General features: G+C 45.1%; 1 protein-coding gene across 7 annotated transcripts in view; it reads right to left on the bottom strand.

Annotated features, from left to right (window-relative positions):
- The window catches only part of MYO9A (myosin IXA), a 165,028-nt gene that overhangs the window by 58,635 nt on the left and 84,207 nt on the right, over window positions 1-22,186 (bottom strand). For all 7 annotated transcript variants that reach the window (XM_072345934.1, XM_072345937.1, XM_072345939.1 and 4 more), the window contains exons 10-11: window positions 13,265-13,381; window positions 6,723-6,857 (exon numbers count right to left, since the gene is read on the bottom strand). In XM_072345934.1, the coding sequence (XP_072202035.1) occupies window positions 6,723-6,857; window positions 13,265-13,381 (252 nt within the window). The remainder of the gene's footprint in view (window positions 1-6,722; window positions 6,858-13,264; window positions 13,382-22,186) is intronic.

Raw genomic sequence — 22,186 nt, 5'->3', positions numbered from 1 at the left:
TATTTTCTCTGCAGATAACAGAGCAAAACAGACAGAAGAGTCAGAAGCTGTCCTAGCTAAGGGCTAGCCAAGGTATCTACAGCTCCTGAATCCATCTTCCAGAAGCAAAGCAGAATTGTCCAAATACAACCTGCTCACTGAAGGGACCTCAATGCTACAAACCTTCCAGATGGGAGAAACTCATTCCAAGAGTTCCTGAATGAGCGAGACCTTTGTCCACAGGCTGTGGATGACAGGGATGCCTCGAGTTCCTGACACCCCTCCAGACGCGTGCCAAAGCCAATCATGCCCATGCTCCATTTAGGAACTCGCCAAATACTTTTTGTTTGTTCCCAAGCTAAGTAGAAAAGGAATTTACACACGCAGCTTTTTCTTCAAAAGCGCCCACAGACAGCATATATAAATATGTGTCCACATGCCATATAAATACACTGTCTATAAAAAACCAAAATAGTGAATTCCTATTTTGGTTCGAGACACGTGAGACGAACATTGAGTCGTCATTAAATCACAATTTAGAAAATCATGGAGAAATAACTGCAAGGCACTGCATGCAGCTCTCACTGGATGACGCCTCATTTTCCAGCCAGCAGTACTAACAGTGGCCAACAAGCACAAGTCAGTGCCCCTGGGTTCAGTGTAATTTAGTGCCCGATCCAGAAGCACGGTTCTGTGCTCGTGGGCTCTGTAGATCCCGATCTCAAATCACCTCCCAACACTTCAATGGCAGCAGTGGGGTTTGGTGACATTTTGATCTCAAAAGATGGAAAATCGCAGGGTTGTGACATTCACCTGCCACAACACACCCAGCCACGGCCCCACTTACTCCTCCAGAGTCCTTTTACCCAACTCTGGCCCTACAGCCAGCGACAAACGAGTCTAACGATGCCTCACAATCTGCAGGTAATTGCTGTTGAAATCAAAGAGGAAAGAAATTATATCTTGATGGTTTTCATTACACACACCAGGCTTAGACAACATAAAGGGAACTCTGGCTCAATGTTGCTTTACCCTTGTGTCAATAAATGCAGGCTCTTTGTTTCCCTTCCCATCCATCCATGTCCACAGCAGGCTTAACAGCTCTCCTTGTGAGAGCTCATCCCATATTGCCCTCAAAGAACCCTGCTATGATGCCAAGCCAGCTGTCCAGGCAGGAATCTCACACGTTCCAGGCCAGCCACTCCTGCCTCAACCACGCAGCATTTCAGATGAGCTGAAATATTTTAGGAGCTGTTTCCAGTGATTCCTTGTTCCTCATCTTGCTCACACCAGACAGCCCTGTGCTGCTCAAGGAAACCCACCAACATGTACTCAGCTGTTTTCAGACAAGTTGGTGTTCACAAATACTTGGTATTTATACTTCCATTAAACCCTTGCCCAGTGTAGTCCAGAGGTTTGGGAACATGCAAAAATTTTCCCTCTGGTCAAAGACTGGGATCCCAGAATCACAAAATCATAGAACGTCTTGGGTTGGAAGGAACCTCAAGGATCATGAATATCCAACCCCCCTGCTGCAGGCAGGGCCGCCAACCTCCATATCTAATACCAGATCAGGCTGCCCAGGGCCCCATCCAACCTGGCCTTGAACACCTCCAGTCTGGGCAGCTGTTCCAACACCTCCCCACTCCCATAGTAAAGAACTTGCCCCCATATCCAACCAAAATCTTCCCTCCTTCAACTAAAAACCATTTCCCCTTATCCTGCTGTTACCTCCTCTTTCAAAGAGTTGGTCCAAAGCACCAATACCAGCACTCAGCAAAGCAGGGTGTGTGGGGCAATCCACTGGGGCATGGAAATTAAACATGGCTGTACCGTTCAAAAATAACCATTACAAAATACCGCTTATTTCATCTTCACCTCTGTTTTTTAATTTGCATGTTTGTCTGTTACCTAACGTATGTAGTATAAGTGTATTAGTGCAAACTGTGGCGCTGTTCTCACAAAAACTATATCCTTAGTGCACTTACAGACACCGTGCTTCCCCACTGGGCTTTAAGCAAGAATCAGGGAACCAAAAAATACTAACTAGTCCAAACTGCTTCCTATGGACAGCTATATCTAGCACAGAAATAACACAAAAAACCCCTCAAATCGATGCATCCCAGCAGAATAGCTTTCCAGATCATTTTCTGAGCATACTTTCCAATCTGCCTACCTGGGGTGATGCCACGCAGATTTAATACAATTAGAATATGTTTTTCCATCTGTTTTCATGCTGCCATTACCCCAAACCTCTTCTCTCATTCCAAGCAGATCATACTCAGCAAACATTCCGGGGGCTGAAAGCCCCACTTTCTTCTGAAGATAACGCTTAAGCAACTCAAAGTATTCTTCCTTCTCTCCACGTATGAGTTATGTACGATGGCACAGCTCCAAATCATAAATCAGTAACTTCTGCAGCGTGTTATTCCTCTGCATGTCACAGCAAATAGAGCTGAGCGCAGCGTTTTGCAGCCAACCCTTCTCCAAGGAAAACAGAAATACGACGCGAGCTCCCAGCACCCGACGCATCGCTCGTGGTCACCGCTCATCTCCAGCCACATGAGGATGGAATACGTGGAGGCCACGTTTGTGCCCACACGGAGTGAGGAAACGCTGTAAGGGAGACAATGAGTGCTCCGTGCTGTATTAGAAAGCTCCCTTTTTTTTTTGTTAGGCACTTCTGCTCTGTTTTCCCTGCGCGATGCGGATGGCTGCTAGGAGCAGCGCAGAGAAACCCTCAATATCCAAAGATGCTTTAAAATACTTCAGGTGCTAAGCATGGCTACAGTCATTTCACAGGGCAAATGAACTGCGTGTCTCCACATCTTGCATCAAATTCACGGATCCTTGTTTATCTGGTGGTTTGTTGTTTTTTTTTAATTCACTCCCACTGCAATGAACAAACTGTTACAACATCCACGATTTAGCCTGGACTTCATTTTCCACAAGCAGTTCAGAATGGCCTGGGGTGAAAAGGACCACAACGATCATTGAGTTTCAACCCCCTGTTATGTGCAGGGTCACCAACCAACAGCCCAGGCTGCCCAGAGCCACATCCAGCCTGGCCTTGAATGCCTGCAGGGATGGGGCATCCACAGCCTCCTTGGGCAACCTGTTCCAATGTGTAAACGCCTATCTACCTCTAGAAACATTTGCGGAGCTCTGGATGACTGAGCAAACATTTTGCAGGACACATTATCTTTATGAAATTAAGTTTTCCTATGTGAGCTGGCTGGGACATCAAACTCACCAGGGACCATGCCAGAAAACAGACTTTGCTCGACACCTGAGCACAATCCAGTTGACTACGCTCCAAGACTCTTTTTATTTCAACCCCAGTTCCCAATCAATTTTTAACACAATAAAAGGATGTCCTCGAAATTGAAATTTGGCAAATAAATCAAGACTGCTGCAATGCAGAAAACAAGGCAGAACCTGAAGAGGGATGTCAGGTCATAGGATTTGTCAAACTTTGCAAAGTATTGGCTGAAAACAGGAAGAGGAGGGTGGGGGGGGAGCCAAAACGAGAATCAGAAGGCTGCCTATCCATCAGGACAACTGCCAAAACCCTGAAAAGCAGATGAGAGCTGCTCTAAGACCAAGGGCCACGCACACACCTTGACTTACACTGGGTCATGCCAACTGGAGGGATGAGACCACACTTTCTGGAAGAGCTAACCAGACCTTCACTGTGCAAGGAGCTTGGGAAAGCAGAATTCATCTTCCCACCACCCAGAGCAGGTGTGGTAAGGACTGCAGGAGCACCCACAGAGCCACCAGCAACAGGGCTACAACCCCATGTCCCAGCTGACCCCATCTACCTGTCTTGTGGGACACACAGGAATGAGAAAACCACCCCAGCTAAACACTGCAGTGACATTCTTCATGCCTGTGAATCATTATCCTTCTGAAGGCAAGCATTTGCCTACACAAATCCACCAGGATTTGTGAGACTAGGCTTCACCGCCCAGTTACTGTTGGCCTCTCTTGTACTCTTCCTTCATCTGCTGAAACACACTCCCATGCACCACAAATCATCACTGAGCCTTCCTCAGCTATCCAGGATGGGTGGTTTATAAAACAAACGTAGCAAAGAAACATTAGTAATTATCTTCATTCGAGGTAGAACTCCAACATATGCCTTTTTCTTTTTTGCCTTCTCCTGTTTTACTACAGTAAGCAGAGATGTGCTATCCTTACTCATAAGGTTGTCTTGAGGGCAAGGCGCTGTGTGCTGCAGAGATCTTTGCATCTACCTCAGCACGCAGCACCAGAGCAGCTGTGTTTTTGGGAGGCACCAGGCTGCAGGCAGACAGACCGTGGATGCTTTGGACGGCTGTTTGCAAACAGCTGGAAATAGCATTGTCTTTAGATAGAAAGGTTTTTTTGTGAAGTGCATTAGATACAAGAGGAATCATAGAGGATAAAAAAGAAAATACAGTTAAAATAATCCTATGCCTGTGCTAGACCACTTGGTGGTAGTGACTCTGGTTTCCATAACATAACCAGTATGTCATAGCAACAATTACATCAGTGCTAAATGCCATTCTTGCACACAAATTCTACTGTGACTTGTAGAAAATCCTTGGTGCCAATTTGACTTTGTCCTTCCTTCTAGAAGAAATTACCAAATAGCTCAGCAATGCTGTCTGCTGCCTTCCTGGGGATATGAGAAGTCCATCCCTGGAAGCAGAGAACATCTGCAGACCACCAATAACCCCATTTGTTTCTCAGCACAGAAGACGCCCAACAAGCTCACATAAGCACCAAATATCTCAGGCAGTCGCCACTCAAAGCAATGCAATTATTTTGCTTCTCTGAAACACGATATGTACTACCCAGTGTTCATCTGCAGACTGGTGATGATTATTAAAAAGCAGATTAGGCCAACTAGGAATGAAGGACATCCTTAATTTCCAAAATCTGCATATGCATCGCCAACTGTCTTCTCATCAGACACGATCCCCCACTTATAGAGCTTAACTCCAAGGAGAACAAGAGAAAATGATTAAAATGTGCACGTCAATCAAGAGTTAGCATCTATAGGGTATTTACTTATCCTTGCAGAAAACAAAACACGAAGAGATCAGTGTATTCCCACTGGCTGAGGTTGCAAATTAATATTTTCTGCCTAGATGATGTATTCATGCATTAAGGATTGGAATGAGCACTTTGGAATCAGATGCCTCCAGAACTGTTCTTCTTATCCATACAGAATACGTAGACTTGAATGACTTCATGCACTTGACAGGTTTATAGCTGCAACCTAATTAGGTCACTGGGTATAAGCTGGCCCCATGGAGAATTACAGCACATTCCTTCCATCAAACTGCTTCCATCAGGAGCTCTGACAGAACATCCCAGACTCGAGCAGGAGCACTGACCTGCTGAGAAGCCTCAGTCCAGCACAGGAATCCCCTCTTGGATGACACCACCTCACTGAGGTGCCATCCTTCCCCCCCAACGCCCCTCTGCAAAGTCTATCACAGCATCCACTGAAGAGAGTATCAGAATACAAAGAACCAGTTACAAAACAGAAATAAAGCTCAGCTCCATCTCCTTAATGCCAACAGCAAACAGAGGAGGGTCAAAGTGCAGCAAACACCCTGCAGATGCTCCGCTCAGGGCTACACTGCTTATTTTTGCCCTTCCTTCATGCCCGCCCCTTTTCAGATCTCTTGCAGTACTTACCGCTGATAACAGGGAGGCCCAAACCAAAGCTATCACAGTTTCTGGGCAGGGCCAGTTTAATGCTCTGATCTCAGCTGGACTCAGGCTGCAGAGTGCAGCTCATCAAGTACCAGCCCTACTGAAACTAATGATAAGGAGGATTCCATCAATCTCACCCAAAGAAGGATTTCACAGAGGGAGGGCATGCAGACTGGCATTAAAAAACAACTAAAAAAAGGCATTTTGAAGGTCGAGAACATATTTAAATTTACCTTTAAATACTTATATGGAGATATTTTTAGTTCTTTCATAGGCATCTACTGTCAGTCCTTGTCACGGATAAGGCACCATGGAAGACAGACAGCCTTTAAAAAAGCCGAATTACACATTGTGCAGTCACAATAAGACTTCAGCAGTTGTTGTGTCCTACTTGTTATTACACAATACGTGATGTTTGGCAAAGCCTCCTCCCACTCCGTGAAGAAACCATGCCATTTTGTAGCATGTTACCTGTTAAATTATAGCCTATACTTCTGCCATCTCTTACAGCACATTCATCGGAGGCCGGAAGGCAACACCCAATCTTAACAAACCTAAAACAAAGCTTAATGTTCAGCCTTCCTGACATACCTCCTCTGCTATCACAAGTCACAAGGATCAAGCTGAACCTTCCAGAACAGACTCAGAAAAATAACATACGTGTTATTAAACGACACAGCAGTGAGTCCAGGCAAATGCAAGACAATTGTATGCTGATGAATCCTCAGAGCACATGTTAAGGAGACAACAGTTCAGGTCTTGGTGACATGTGGGGATATTTGTGTTTCAAATACGCAAGGGGCCTGGCAAGCAAGAGTTACTTCAGAACAGCATGTCTCTGGATTTTGTCTGATAGGCAGCAGTAGTGCGATAAGAAAGTAGTAATGAAAAATAGAAAGTAAATATGAATAATTCCAGGTACAATTTTTAACACAAAGGAATTAACGAGACAACTGAAGAACTCTGGGTCCATCAGTCCCACAAATCCATGCGTACACTCATCGTATTAGAGCAAATATTTACAGGCCCACCTGTTCCAGCTTAAAGATGTGTTGGTTGAAGTAGTGCTGTAAGCGCTCATTGGCAAAGTTAATGCAGAACTGTTCAAAACTGTTGTTCTCATAGTCCTCAAACCCAAAAATATCAAGTACTCCAATGGATAAGGTCTGCAAGAAAAAGTGAGAACGCAGATTAGCAAAAAAATAAAAAGGGAGTGGATTTTTTCTGTGCTGAGTAAAATCAAAAGCAAACAGAATTAAATACACTTAATATTAAGGATTTAATTGTTACTGGGACTGTTAATATTATGCCATCTGGAAGACTTCACCTACATCAGAGGGATGAAATGTAACTTCAGCCGCCTGGACAGATGGCCTTTCTCTAAATAAAAGTCCTCTCAGAGTATTTTGGCTATTTTTATTATTTATAGACAAACTGCCATCTTTGAAGAAACTCGAACCCAGCTCCAAGTTATTCTATTGGACCCAGCAGAGCTGTCTGGGGGGAAAACAAGGGCAGGACTGGAAAAAAAACTAGCATCACAAAAACAAAGCACTGAAACACACTTCGAAAGCAGATACAGGCACAACAAACTCAGTCCAGCTGTAAGCCTCCCAATGCAACACCTGCACGGCAGGAGCTGGAACAGAAATAATGTATCACAGTGAAGGAGAATACAGCAGGTCAGAAGTTGAATAGCATGGATACATAAATATGGACATAAAAACATCCCCTAGTGAGAAGTATGGCCCAGACTGACTGATTTTTGCAGTGGTGGGATGGTGTCTCCCACCTTCCGCAGGGTAAAAAAGGCCTGAAGTAGGTGTAATTCCTGCTGCAGCAACCAAGCCTGTCCTGTCAAACAAGTAATTAATCATCAGCTACAAATAAAACTCAGCCCGTGCCCATCTAGCAAGTCTCTGGCCAGGATGCATGCACAAGGCACTCCACCAGCTCAGGCTTCCACATCTCATCAACATCGCACTTAGGCAAAGGGCTCTGTTCATAAATCCTGACTAATTAAAACAGTACGAGAGGTAACAGCATTGGAACTATTCAAATGACCCAAAGCTCAGGCAAGGAGGAGAAATACCTCTCTGCTCCATGCACGGGAACCTGTGAGCTGCTGGGCACCAGGTTTTAATTGCACTTGTCTTTACAAGGATTTTATCAAACCACCTTCCTAAGGCTAGCACAACCCTGCTGCCAGAAACACAAACCAGATTACCATAGGGTCTCTGTGCTGCAGCTGGAACATTTTTGTGTAACATGGCAGTAAAGCCTTCCTTATGTGCTCTGCCCATAGGCAGAGAGCAACCCAAACCTGAAGGAGCTGCAGCTGCTGCGAGCCTATATCAGCTTTGTACAAGAGGGACTCTGGCTACACTGACAGTAATACAAGCAGAAGTACAACCAAAAGAAGCACAGCAAGAGGTGCACCAAGTGATGCCAGCCTGTTCTTCCAAAAGGTCACTGGCCTCTTTCTCCTCCTCTTGCCTGATGTTTGGGTTTTCCTCTCTATTCCAGCACCAGATGGGCTATACCTGCTACAAGGACAACAGCTGAGTGCCCTTGGGCAGCTTCCCAACAGTTTGCATCACCTGGCAAGCCCTGAAGAACAGCCGTTGGATGGGAAGTGGAACTGGAAGTCCCTGGAGCAAGGACAGAGCCTGGCAGAGAAATTTCCCTAGGCATCCCAATGATCTGCTCACAAACCCATTCATTAAACCCCAGTCTGAGAGGTAAAAACCTTTGGTTTCATGGTTTTATTTTTGACATATTCATTAGCTATCAACTCATCTGCTTTATCTATGGGTTATATAAAGATGGCAGCAGAAACACCAAAGAATGACCATTCAGAAGCACCATGTTGGCACTGCAAAGCCCCTTACCAGGAGTGAATGCTTCGAACTAAACACACACAGACTGCCACTGCAGAACAAGACACAGCCGAGTACATCCAACTTCCCCATTTCTAATACCAGCACATTCTGTGCCAAAACCACTACTGAAATGCATTTTAATGGACCATAAAAGCCAGGCTCAGAGGCAAAAGGCACAGAGCTCCAAAATCTTAGCAGCTAACAAAAGTCACTGCAGCTCTGTGAGATGAGCAGGGATAATTCTGCATGGGTCATTTTTCAGCAGTTCACCCTCTTCACTTCCATTGTGCCCAATTCCAGACCGCCTACAGAAAGCAAAATCTTGCAGTGTGCTTTTGGATGCACTCAACAAGGGCAGCGCCCCGTGGTTAATGAGGTCAAGTGCCTTCTGCTGGGGGAGGCGGCACCACGGAGATCCTGGAAGAAAGAGGTCAACGTGCTGGAGTTGGTCAGACTCTTAGGACAAGAAACTCGGATTTTTATGTCTGTTTCTCCGCCTCCCGACCAGCTGTGGCCTTCAAAAATGTCACTGTACCTCTCACAGAAGGGTCACGTTGGCTTTGCCATCGTAAAGCCACTCAAGACTTCTACCAGTAAAAAAAATTACGTCTGCTGTGTTATGCATAAGTGAAATTATTCTGTTAAGCTACATGCAGTCTTTCTGGGTTAGGATGAAGTTTACAGCACAATATGTACTGAAAGTAATCAAGAATCAGCATTTAGAAATCTTCTATTCTTTGGTTTTTAATTCAGACTTTGAATGAATGCCACCTGGAAACAAGAATGAATTACATGTCATGAACCCATGTCTACTTTATGTCTCAATGTTGTTCCTATATTTAAACCAATATTTAAAGACAAGCATGCAGCAGTGACAAGCCAGCAAGTATGCCAGCCTGCTGCAGGACCAAACAAGTTATTAGTGCAGCATCTTTAAAATCATAGAATCACAGAATGGCCTGGACTGAAAAGGACCACAGTGACCATCCAGTCCCAAACCCCTGCTGTGTGCAGGGTCACCAACCAGCAGCCCAGGCTGCCCAGAGCCACATCCAGCCTGGCCTTGAATGCCTGCAGGGATGGGGCATCCACAGCCTCCTTGGGCAACCTGTTCCAGTGCTTCACCACCCTCTGGGTGAAAAACTTCCTCCTAAGAGGAGCCTTTTTAAAAGGATACATCTACAAAGATGTTGAAGTCTGTTAAGCTTCAGATTAGGAATCACACAGTATTTGAGGAAAGAAGTGGCCTCACACTTTCCTAAAATGCCACAGACGTGAATCAGGGAGTTAAATGTCATGCGGGGGTCTTCGGGGCATTCAGCAAATGACAGCCTCAAAGCCTGCCTGCTCTGCAACTCCCACATCGCCAATAAATATTGGCTGTCAGAGCTGACTTATAACACCCCAATGCGTGCTGGTGATGTCATCCCATCACTGAGGCACACTTTGGCAATCACAAATGGGTTTGTTTCAGATGCTGGGGGGGGGGGGAGGGGGAAATGAAACCATATTCCAAACCGAGCCAATGCTGTGAATATAAAAAATATCATCATCAATAAATCTAAAAGGATTATTCCAATCTCTATCACTGCAATGTCTGCAGTGACGTCTGATACAAAGTGGGAGGTGGGAATTTGCTACGAATTCTGAAGCTGGGACATGAAGATGACAAACAGATGTGCACGAAGCCCAATGAAGTGTTCAGCAGTTCTTCCTCTCTTCCAGGTCAGATAGCCAAGAATAATCTTAGCTGATGAATTACATTATTTAGAGGCCATAAATCCACATTGACCACGACAAACACTTAAAGAACACCTCTGTTAAAATAACAGGGTTTTTCAGCAGGAAAGGAAGATGCTTCACAAGAAACAAGTGAGAAAAGCTTAAAAACACCCTTGAAAGAAATTTCTTTCCTTCAAATATGATCTGTACTGTATCATCATTTTAAGCAGCAAGACTTCTAGCAATCCCTAACCTAATTTAAGGAGGGGAAATTAAATAAAGGACTCTCTGAGGTTTAGTAATCGAGTTCTCAAGAGGAGGAAACATCTCCGACCTCATTAATAAAGGTCAGATTTCAGACAGTTGTAGGCTATCACAAGACGAGCCATTATCAGAACAGAAACTAAAAGCTCAAGAGAGATGACCAGCAGAAATGCTCCATTTCTCACAGCAAAACCCACATACAGCAGCGCTGTTGCAAGTGTAAAACAGCTCCTATCAAATCACTATCCCTAACTCAGCTCAGAAACAACACGCTATGAATCCTGTCAATGAGCGAGATAAGCCAAATCCCTCTGTGCTTTCCCAAAAGAATTCACTGTACACTAACTACGTATGGATATCAAAGGTCTGATTTACATCTTCCAAATACTAGCTTAAAAAAAACAGTGAAAGAGCAGTGACTGAAAAGTTGTTAGTTTTACCTGGCTTCATCTTTTGATCTTCTCCTCATGGCTGTTATTAAATAAACACACACATTGGGATATGAAAAATCTCTCCACTCCCATTGCCCCATGGACTCTGTTTGGACCTCGGTCTTCTTCCAGCCTACCAGCCAAGTAGTCCATCAGAATTCAGACTGGCTTAACTCGCCAATCAAACCCTGCAGCAAACGCAGTGTGCCTCGAGGAGCCCTACATCTACCAGGTTTTGGCTAAGTCTTGCCCAAGAAGCACTGCAATGCCATCTGCACAGCAAGAAGGCTCTGCTGGACGCAGAGATGGTTTTTACAGCACACAGAGCAGAGAGTGAAGCAGGATCTCATATACATACGAAATTTACAGATGTGCCATTGTAATATTTACCTTCTCCAACCTCCCTCCTTCACTGTCAAAGCCCTGAGCTACACAACCAGGCATACTCTTAAGCAAGCCCCTGCAAAGCCCATGCAAACTTAAATCAGGTGTTTTCATAGGACTAAAACCAGAATTTATGATGACAGTCATATTTGCGTCTTCATTTTGCCACCAACTTTAGGCACGGGTCTCCTCTCAACTGCACTCTCAGTTATTCTAACTCTGCACAAGATTAACTGCCACAAAAGACAGATCTCTGCCAAAAACCCACCACTTGACAGCCTTCCAAACCCTCAAAAACTGCGGGATTGTTTGAAAGTTTATCTTAAAAGTCAAATGAACACTGGTGACAAGCATGGGCTGGGACAAAGCCAGCGCAGTGCGAGGGGTACATCACTCACTGCAAACTCAGGAGGCAGCAGCCTTTCAGGGAAAGGTGCAAGATTACATTTTGCTTCACAAAATCAGAGATTAAATGTGCATTTTTGGGGTGCAGGTACGTACCAGCATCCAAAGCAATGCTGCCATGTGAGCACTGACATCTTGCCTTCACTGAGAGCTCTTTCCACAAGCTGGAGATCTCATTTACTGCAGCCAAACCCCAGGAACACATTTGGGATCCTAATCCAGTGCTTTTCAGCCTGAGTCCTACCTGAGGCTGAGACCCAAGGTCTAAAAGCTACAGTTGTGCCCTGCTGTCACACACAGTGCTCAAGCAATGGTCAGCGTTCTAGACTGATTTAGCCTGTAAATATTACGAAGCACACGCTATTTTAAAAAATAAATAAATCTATAGTGGGTTATTAAAAAAATAAGCAGCACTTGAGATGCATCTCCTTGTGAAAAGGAGCCCATTGTTGGAGTTTCACCAAGAACACAACTGGCTTTTTCCCTGACAGCTCAGACAAAACTTTGATGACATGCCAAAAATCAGGTAAGGTGTTCAGTGCAGGCAGAAGGCCCACTAGATGTCACCTACTCTAAGAAACTCATCTTGTCAGTAGTGCCACCACCTACTTAGAACAATCTTTACACAAATGCCTTTATTTATAGCCTATAATCACACTCCTCTAACCAACACAAGTATTTCTGTGCAGTTAACCATAAGAGCAGCTATGCTACAAACCACTGTGACTTTCCTCAGTCCCCCAATGCAATTCAAATGCAATGCTTAGCAATGCAATCAGCCTCTGGGTGAGCTGCAGGCACGTGCATGCGTGGCCATGTACCTCCTACACGTATGCATGGAGAGCAGCCAGGGGTCAGCCCTGCCCAGAGCACAGCACAGGTTCTGGGACACAGGCTCAGAGAGGATGTCCTGGATCAGTGTGTGCAGCCCCTGCTATCGCAGGAAACGTCCTGTAATCCCTGCCATCAGTTCTTTGGGAAGCCGGTGAGGCACCGCACTGACTTCACTCTTCCCGTTGCAGTGTCTTTCCAACCTCGCTCTCTGCTAGTCAGAGCTCTGTTATCCCCTTATCTCCTACCACAACACGTTTTTCTCTTTCTCAGAGTAACTTTACTGAACGACCTCACCAAAACATTTCCAAACAGTGGGATTTCAGCTTTTCCCTCAAATACGCACTGCCCCGTGGTCTTACACGAGGAGGAAGAAGGATTTGGCTCTGCTCCTGGAGGGGTGTGGGGCCAGGATTTTCGACTGAAGCAAACCTTTTCCCCAGCCACTTGGAGGATACATTACTGGAGGTGCTTCACTGTTCCTGGCTCAGCAAACGCCACTTAAAATAACAAAAGTACTTGGTCTGAAATATTAACAGCAATGTTCCGCGAGGAGAAGTTAACTTTATGTCAAGCAATTTAGGTAATGTTTTATCCCATAGTTACCCATTTTAAATCAGAAGTGTGCAGCCAAAATAGCTGGTAAGGCATTACCTTGGTGCTTTCCTCCATATCCTTTGAGTTCAGGAGCGCGTGGTTAATTCTGAAAACTATCCAGTCAAAGAGGGCACTGTACAATGATTTAGCCATGGAGTTTCGCACGGTCACAGCCTGAAAGAAAAAAAGAAAAAGAATTGGAAATGATTCATGCTCTGCACTGAAACGTGCTTCACCTCTTAAGCAGCCACGTCCAACGGTCATGTTTTGCCCTTGCTCAAGCTTCTGTCTGCTGCTCTAGTTTATGTTGCAAGCGGCACCGGTCTGTGCGCCACCAGGGGCTGACCACTGTCCCCACACTGCTCTGCTCAGCCGGGCCATGAACTGTGCCCCTGGACTTTGGCTTGGCTTCCTGTGGTGCACTCAAGTGGATGATGCATGAGATCAAGCAATAAATCCCATGACCAAAAGCAAAAGGAAAAAAATCTACATGAATTTAACTTCACTGAGGTCACTGTGGAGTCTATTCAGGGGGAAGGCAAGAGAAGGGTGGATACTGCGTGGCAACCAGCAAGTGATGGGGAAACGTGTGTTGAGGCAAGCAGTAAATCTGGGATTTCTTGTGACCAACAGTGACAAAGAACACACACACAGGAGAAGAACCAGCATATGTATATCCACAGTGCATCAGCTTTGCACAGGGCGTTACACACTGAAACAGAAAGGAACGATTTGTACTTCAGGGCTATCTTTGCACATGATTCTTTGGCTTCTTACCTTGAGTTGTATTACACTGCTTCTGCACACACTGGTAACCCAAAGAACTTACAGTATCAGCAGTGACCATCAAGTTACACTTGGGTTGGTTTTGTAAGAAAAAACAAGGAAGCAGACCACGTGTTCATACAGAACTATTTCAACAAAGCCTTGAACACCAGTTCAAACCTATAGCACACCACTGACTTTGCATACACCACATTCAGAGCCTCCTCACCAATGTTCCCACCAACATACATGAGCTGCATGGTCCCATGGCAACAACCTGCAGCAAGAGTGAAGCTCACAGGGCATCATTTATCTCGCACCAAAAGCTCCCTCCTTCCCCATGAATATTTTGGGATGACATCTCTGAATGAACCACATCTACATGAAGCCAATGAAGAACGGTACTGTTTCCTCCATGTGGTTACGTATGCTTACATATCTTATAATATGTTGGGGTTTTTGCCCCCTTCTATAACAGCGATCCATAGGAGAGCTGCTCTCCCTGTTCTGCTCCAGACCCTGGAAATTCTGTGCAATAAACAGCCCTGATCTCCCATTTCCAATAGTTATTTTAAGACACAATGGCTGTAGCTAAAGAGCTGGCAAGAGCAGTTTCACAAAGCATGAGAGGCAAGGGTTGTGTGCCTGCATGTACACATGGATCTCATTTGGAAATGTGACGACTCCTTATAAGTCCATTTCTTCTCTTGCAGCTGTGCCATCCTTTGGGCTCGCTGCAAAGCAGAGAGCAGACCTTCACACTCTGCATGAGAATCATTACCAGACACCTACACAGACATTATCTGCTGTACAGGACTCCAGTTCTCACTTTTTCCCCTACATTAATAGAGCATTCATGCTTCCTCCCTTCATTCTTCAGATCCTGCATGATGATACCTTAAAGTCCTCCTGTGTCCTAAGTATATACCAAACTGCATTGTGAGGGAATATTGCTCCTTATCAAATTTAAGAAGCTGTTGCAATTTCAAGGGCATGCATATTTCCCCAGAATGGCAGGGTCAGCCCACTTGGGAAACAACTCTTCCAGCTTTTCTCTCCTTCTTCATTTGAGGCCCTCAACCTGCACTCTCACCATGAAGACTGCTTAACATTTAACTTAACACTTTCCCGGGTGTCTTAGCAGTGCAATTTGCTTCCTTCCCAAGCACAGGTGCCCAGATGTAACTGGTGGCAGCATGCCGTGTGGAAGCATTGCAGCTGCAACATTCGTACTTGGGTTTATTAGAAGAGAAGATGAACACACATGACCTGCTGAAAACAAAACACAGCTCTTAGCTCATGCCAATGCTACCTGAGGATAACCATTTGAAATACATGGCATGTATGACATGTTCTGTGTCCAGGCAGCCGTTTTTAACTTCTCACATATAACCAAATTCCTCTACAATCACTACCTTGTGATTTCACTTAGATTTTTAAATTCCCTAAAAAGCCAACACTTGCAGCAAACTCTCAGCAATGCAGTGACACATGGAAGCTCTGCAGTCTGCTCCACCACTTTCTTTGGTCTTTGCATTCAGCAAGGCAAGTAATGTCACAAAATTCTTGCAGGGATTGGTCCATCTCAAAACTCCAGCTCAGTATTTTCAAGCAGCTGTTGTCATCTCCAGCTTCTCATCTCCTGCACATCTCATTATGAGACCGCTCTGGCAGATCCCTGACACTGTGGCACTCATAACATTCTCTCACAAAGCCAAACAAAAATAGCTCATGCGATGCCAAAAAAATCTCCGTGGGATCAAAGCAAGCACAACATCTTGTGCACACACGGAAATAAGGCATACTGATTCAAAACCAAAACAGATCAAACGCATTTTAACATAGTGATGCAGGAAATAAACTCAAGGCAAGGTTTTAATCAATAGGTTTCCTGCATTTAGGACTAGCGAGAATATCTGATTAGAGGCACCGATGCTTAGATGTTAGAGATGACACTTGCTAGAGCTGGCCAACACGTGCTACGCTATTTGGGTTTGCTCCTAAGATTGCATTGCCAAAGTAACTGGCCCATGACTTTTCATGATGGCCATTAGACTCAGGCTAACTTAAAAACAGATGCACTTTTGGAAGCATCTTCTGCCAAAATGAGCAAGGGGCAACGGGCTGAAAAACTGCAATCACTCTTTGAAGTGTTTTGGAGCGGAGACATCAAGTCTTGGGAGTGCCAGCCTGTGTTTTGGAGATGGAGAAAGATATAATCTCAGAAAACCAGATTTGCTCAAATTAAAAGCCTCTGCAAAACATACTGGTAGACATTCAGGTTAATTATTCAGATGACAAAGTCTCCTGACGTGTACAAGACGCCATATCTGCCACCTCCAGCACTATCGCTCTGGTGCCGGGCACTCGCATCCCTACTGCCCTGCTCAATGCAATGACTCAGAGCGAAAACCAGAAAAAGGCTGTGTGTGATGATGGACATGAGGGGTGGTATTTCAGCATACCCCCATCTGCTAGGAGTTGCCAAAGCCTGCGCAGTGGGCAGGACGGGAAGAGATCTACAAGAATTCACGCTGTTAATAAATGCCAGAATGGGTTCTTTCACCTTGCTGCATGGTCAGGCACTGCAGCAGTTTACAGGCAGTTTAAACCCTGCGTAAAGCATCCTTCTTACCTCCTAAAACCCCGGTAAAAATAGTAGCTCTTTGCTCACCCCACCATGACTTTTGTTTTAAAAAAAAATTCCCACCTGGACTTGGTCCTGGAGCTCAATTCTGCAGCTCCTCAATTTGAGCCCAGTGCTGTATTGAAGGAAGGCACAGGCTGTGGGGGCAGCACCAGCACTTGGGACACATCTACCCACGTGCAATCTAAAGGGAAATCTAATACTCCAAAGTACACCTGGAACCCAGCACAGACTGCCAGCAAAGCGGCCCATCACGCTGGAGCTGAGCTCACTCCACTCATTATTTATTTATAGGGCCGGGCATGTTTGTGCCCGGTGAACCCAAGGCAACCTCACCAACCATCACGCAATTTCATGCTGTAGACAGAGCCCAGAGAGAAGAGGAAGAGTTCCCACATCTCTAAGCCATGCCCTGCTTTGGGGTCTTCAGTTGCCCTGCATGAACAGATGGCCTTGGGACACATGGCAGAGACACCCTTGTGCTGGCAGGCAGAGCCCTTGGTCACAGCACACCAAGGTTTGCTAATGTGTGAGCAAGCATGATTGCAATTCTAGCAATATGTTTTTCATCAGACGCTCTCCTTGCCAAGCGGAGCGTTTTGTGGAGCGCAGACCCCACCAGCCCCACTGAGATCCAGAGTGAGACAAACTCAGAATCCTCTCCTCACCGACCTGTCCAAACCAAACAAACCACAGCCTGTATCCCTAACAGCAACTGGCCTTCAACATCCAACTTGAAACACTTTGACCCAAACAAAAACACAGCATAAAGGCCTCTTGTAATCAGTATAAACACTTCCACCAACATTTGTGTTTAAAAAAGCCTGCACAAAGTAAATAACCACTGCTGGGCAGTGCATCACTCGACATGGAGACTCCAAAAATTAGGAGATGGCAGAAGACACAAAGCAAAGCTCATTGCTTTTTGCTGTTGCTTATGAACACTGGGTGATGGAAGTTTGGGTACAGACAGATATTAAGGCCAGACAAATTATGAATATCTTAGATTTCAACACCCTCTGTGTTTGCTCTAGAGGGATGCAGTCTTTGACTTACTCCATCACTCTACCCAGCAAGCATAGAAAGCATTGCATGCTCCTGCAGAGGAACCCAGAGAGCATTTTGCGCAGGAAAGAGTCGCAGTCAGCAGCAAACTATCATGGCAGCTTTCAGGTTACTAATGGAAAAATGCTGTGTTTTCTGAGGCCAGTTACTGAGTACAGGCTCAGATTCTCAGAAATGAAATTAAAAAGCAGAACCAGAAAGTGTAAGCATCAAACTCAAGGAAAGATCTGGTGAAGAATAAAACCCCGCAGAGTTTAACAGTGGGCAACCCTTGTCCCGCTTCTCCAGCATTAAGCAAACCCATGCAAACATGTTGTTGGTCAGAAATCAGCAATTCTGGGTCAACTTCATGTTATTACATCCTCTCTCCATTTTTCATCGGGGACAACGCAGACGGGTGTGAGGTCAATGCGCCCACTGCAGAACTGCTGAGAGCCACCAGCACTTGAAAACAGGATGTTTAAAAGCCATTTCTCAGCAAAAATCTGGAGAATTCATTGTGTCTGAAAGAGGAGATGTGTTAGAATTGAGCACGGTGTGCCCAGGTTCCTCCTGGTTTTTTGCATTTCCTCGTGTGTGTTACTTACTCACACTGACCATAGTCAGCCCACAGGTTCTACAAATGCAAAATCACCACCTAACCCGAGAAGTCTGTCCCGCTAAATCTTGCTGTGAACTTCCCAATAAGAATCTTCAAAAACCAACTGGTCGAAATATGGACACTCTCAATATTACTGATGAACTCTCCCCTCCCAGTAAAGCAATAAATCTTCCAGAGCTCATGGAGTTAAAAGCACACACGTGCATGTGTTTCCTGCCCTCTAGGAAGAAAACAAGCAGTGCTCACTCCCCTTTCAGACCAACATTATCAAATACAAAAGCAATCAGAACAGTTCCAAGACGACAAGAAACGTCTCTTTGTGACGGACGTGACATTTGAAAGAGTTTATGCAGAAGATGATCAAGACATGAGATAATTCGTTTGGTAAATCCACTCCCCATAAAACACTTGATGTTTTCTGCCTGTGTGCAACAGAAATGGAGATTCCTATTCTCTTCAGGAAATAAGATATGAACGCAGGAAGAGAGGAAATATCTCGTTCTTCCTTAGGGCCTTTGATAGACTTCCTATAATTTCTATACAAGGATGAAAGGTGACTCCAATGAAATATTCGGGGGGGTGGGGGGGTGGAGGGGGAAAGCAACACCAGGATTCTTCCTCTTCAGGAAATCCCTCACAACTCCAATCTGCATACATATTTATAGTGGTTCTATGGGGTTCTGCTTGTTTTTCTCTTAATACGTGGAATACATTTGCTGTGCATTACCCAAAGAATCGATCCCAGTTCTGCTCACAGGGAGCTAGCAGTAAGCCCCAGGAACCAGGGACAGCACATAAAAAACCCCTGTGATCTGCAGATCATACACACGACTTGATTTTTTGCTGCAATTCAATGTCTGTTTCAAAATCCTTATCAGCCATTCCCATTTTCCCCCATTTAATCTCCAAGGTGAAATTCAGCTTCATAATTATACTCTTATTTATTCTAATGTCAGTGCTTCATTCCAAAATGCCTAAGAGAAAAATAAAACACATTTTAATACCTACTGAATTTTACTCTTGGTCTTTAACTAATGCTTCCTGCTGATGCCTCCTTCAATAGCTGCTGTGGGCTTAAGCACTACACATGATCATAGAATGTCTTGGGTTGGAAAGGATCACAAGCTCCAACCCCCCTGCCACATACAGGGCCGCCAACCTCCATATCTAATACCAGACCAAGCTGCCCAGGGCCCCATCCAACCTGGCCTTGAACTCCTCCAGGGATGGGGCATCCACAAGGCCAGGTTGTGATAGATGTGAGATCTTTCCATTATCCCATGAACGGTAGAAGTGAATCACTTACAAGAAGTGGGAAAAGAACAGGACAAAAGCACCTATATCTATCTGAGTGAAAGTACCTATTCAGAGTTATGCTGCATGTTTGAACAAACAATGGAACAGATCAGTTTCTGCTCTTAAAAAGGCATACATATAATTTAATATTAGCAATGCCTAACCACTGGATATGGATATGACTGAGACTAGAAGCAATAGAAACAAGAGCAATTCAGTCTTTCACTTTATATCTCCTAAAGGAGCCCAATGAACAGGAGTAGAAGCCACGCATTCCTTCCCTACAGCTCTGACCATCCAGCCCACGTGGGCACCTTAGTATCTGCAGCCAATCTGAACTGCAAGAGCACATAAAGCAGACGCTAGGCTTAGTTTCACTTAAACAAGGCTCAGAGGCACCAGCTCTAACCAGTAAGACCACTAGCATGTATGCACAAAGTGTGTCAGTGCTGCAGGTGTACTGTAATACAAAAATTACCTTTTCATCTCTGATGCTGCTACTACTCTGTGAGTGCTAGAAAATGCTTGTAGGATGGATTTGGCTTATTTTGGTACTCAGACAGAGAGCTGCTGAGGTAGCGTTTACTAGGTCTGCTGCTCCCATTCTGAACTGCAGTAGCAGACAAGGCAGGTTGAGCAGCGTAGCTGTAAGGCTAAACTGGGGATGGAGTAGAGAACAAGGCTGGTGGTGGAGGGCAGCAGCACAGCACATCAGCCTGGCTGCATGTCAGATGCCCTTTGCAGTTCAGTGAAACACGGACAGCATGTCATCGCCCTTCTGGATTTGAAAAACAGATGCAAAAGCATTAAGCTACTGGAATTAGACAAGGTCTACGTTCCTCTTTCTGTCTGAATTCAGGTTTTGGTGACTAACTCTACTCTGACATGGGGTTGAGCCTATTGAGCGGGTCCTGGGCCATACATGTGCACAGAGAATTATGGTTCCCCATTGCTCTGCTCAACTTCTATGTATTACCTAAAGCATTGTGTGCCTGGTTTACATTCACAGCTTCATCCCACAGCGAGAGATACATTAAGCAGCTTTTGTGCTCCCCCTGGGCCACAGGACATAGGCTGAGACAGGCAGGCTTAGCTTTTATTTTTTTTATAAACAGAGGCTTAGCACCCAGAGGAAAGTACTCTAGCAGGATATCAGGCTCTAGCTTAATTCCTGTCTTGGCATCAAGGAGTATTATATCATACAGGGGCTGAGCAACTATGATGTAATTTTTCCATACCCATATTTTATCTTTGCATCATATTAAAACCCTGTCGTCCTCCAGTCTGCACCTCCTGAGAGACCTCAGATGGTTAATGCACCGTGCTGGCTTGACTTTGGAAAAGATACTTCATGATTTTTGTTTGCATTGATTAAGTATGAGAAAAGTTTTTAAACGAAGGAGAGGAAGAAGAGAGGGTGTATGAAGTACCAAAAGGGAAAAGCTTGATCAGAAGCGTTTCAAACTTTCCTATAAGGCTTCAATTTCATGTATCATTTCTACAATATGCCTGTAAATAACACACACTCCCAAAGCCCCCCTAAGCCCTGCGCTACCGCAAGGTCATTGCACTCATCATGCGTTAATCTCTTCAACCCTGCACCACCCTCTCTCTATCTCTAGTATGTTCCCACTGAAACTGCCATTCCTGTGCTAACACGACTCCAAGGAATAACACAGCAGGCGTCAGAGCTCCTCTCCAACCTTCCCCTCCTCACTCATCCCCATCACCGCACACACATAAACAGGGAAAATCAAGTGGAAAATCTGAAACAAGAACAACAGCTCCTGTGGGTGTGAAGTGAATCCCAGCAGGTGGTAGGCAGGGCTTGGATGAGGACAGATGGAAGACCCATCATTCCCATCACCAACTGCTGCCCTTTATTTTTAGAGCTGTTTTGCAAGCCCCCATCTTTAATGCTGTCACATTGGAGCTGGGTGTCTGTAATGTGCTACGGCCACACTTTTCAGAAAAAGCACCCAGGATACGCTTAGAACCAAACTAAATCAGCTGTGATATTTCAGGGTTTTCCTCCATTTCTGCGCTCTGGAGCCACGTGGTTGTAAAGTCATCATCCCAAAAAGATTTTAGCCAAAATCTTCAGCCTTCAGATCTGTACGGTACACTTAGAAAATGGGATCCGTAACCGATTAAAAAGTACAAAAAGATCCTTCTTTCTGAAATCAATCGGCCAGAAAAACAAGTGTGCTGTTCTCACTTCTTCCCATGGAGGGAAGGACACAAGAAGAGATGTCCTACTGAAGGGGTTCTCACCGTGGAAAGCTGCAGGCAGCTGAATTTGAAGGGAAAAGAAATCAAGAAGAGTTTCCTTCCACCTGCATTCACCCTGAGCCTATTGAAACAAACAGCTGAGACCCCATTCAGATTACCAGGCCCTCTGTCCGTGTTTTCACACTGGAACTGGTACATAAATAAATCAACAAGTTACTCAGTGACACAAGAGTGGGGCGTGTGACCTGACCCCGGCAGGAATCCACAGGCTGCATCCACAGGCCAACATTTGCTCCCAAGTTCATGGGCACAACGTACCTGCATTCCTACTGCAAAGCACAACACGTGGCCAAAAATAGCACTCGAGCTGTTC

The sequence above is a fragment of the Excalfactoria chinensis genome, chromosome 10 (genome assembly GCF_039878825.1).
Source record: "Excalfactoria chinensis isolate bCotChi1 chromosome 10, bCotChi1.hap2, whole genome shotgun sequence".
In the NCBI taxonomy this organism is placed as follows: domain Eukaryota; kingdom Metazoa; phylum Chordata; class Aves; order Galliformes; family Phasianidae; genus Excalfactoria; species Excalfactoria chinensis.
The sequence above is the reverse complement of the archived record's forward strand: the minus strand, read 5'-3'. Positions and strand labels throughout refer to the sequence as shown.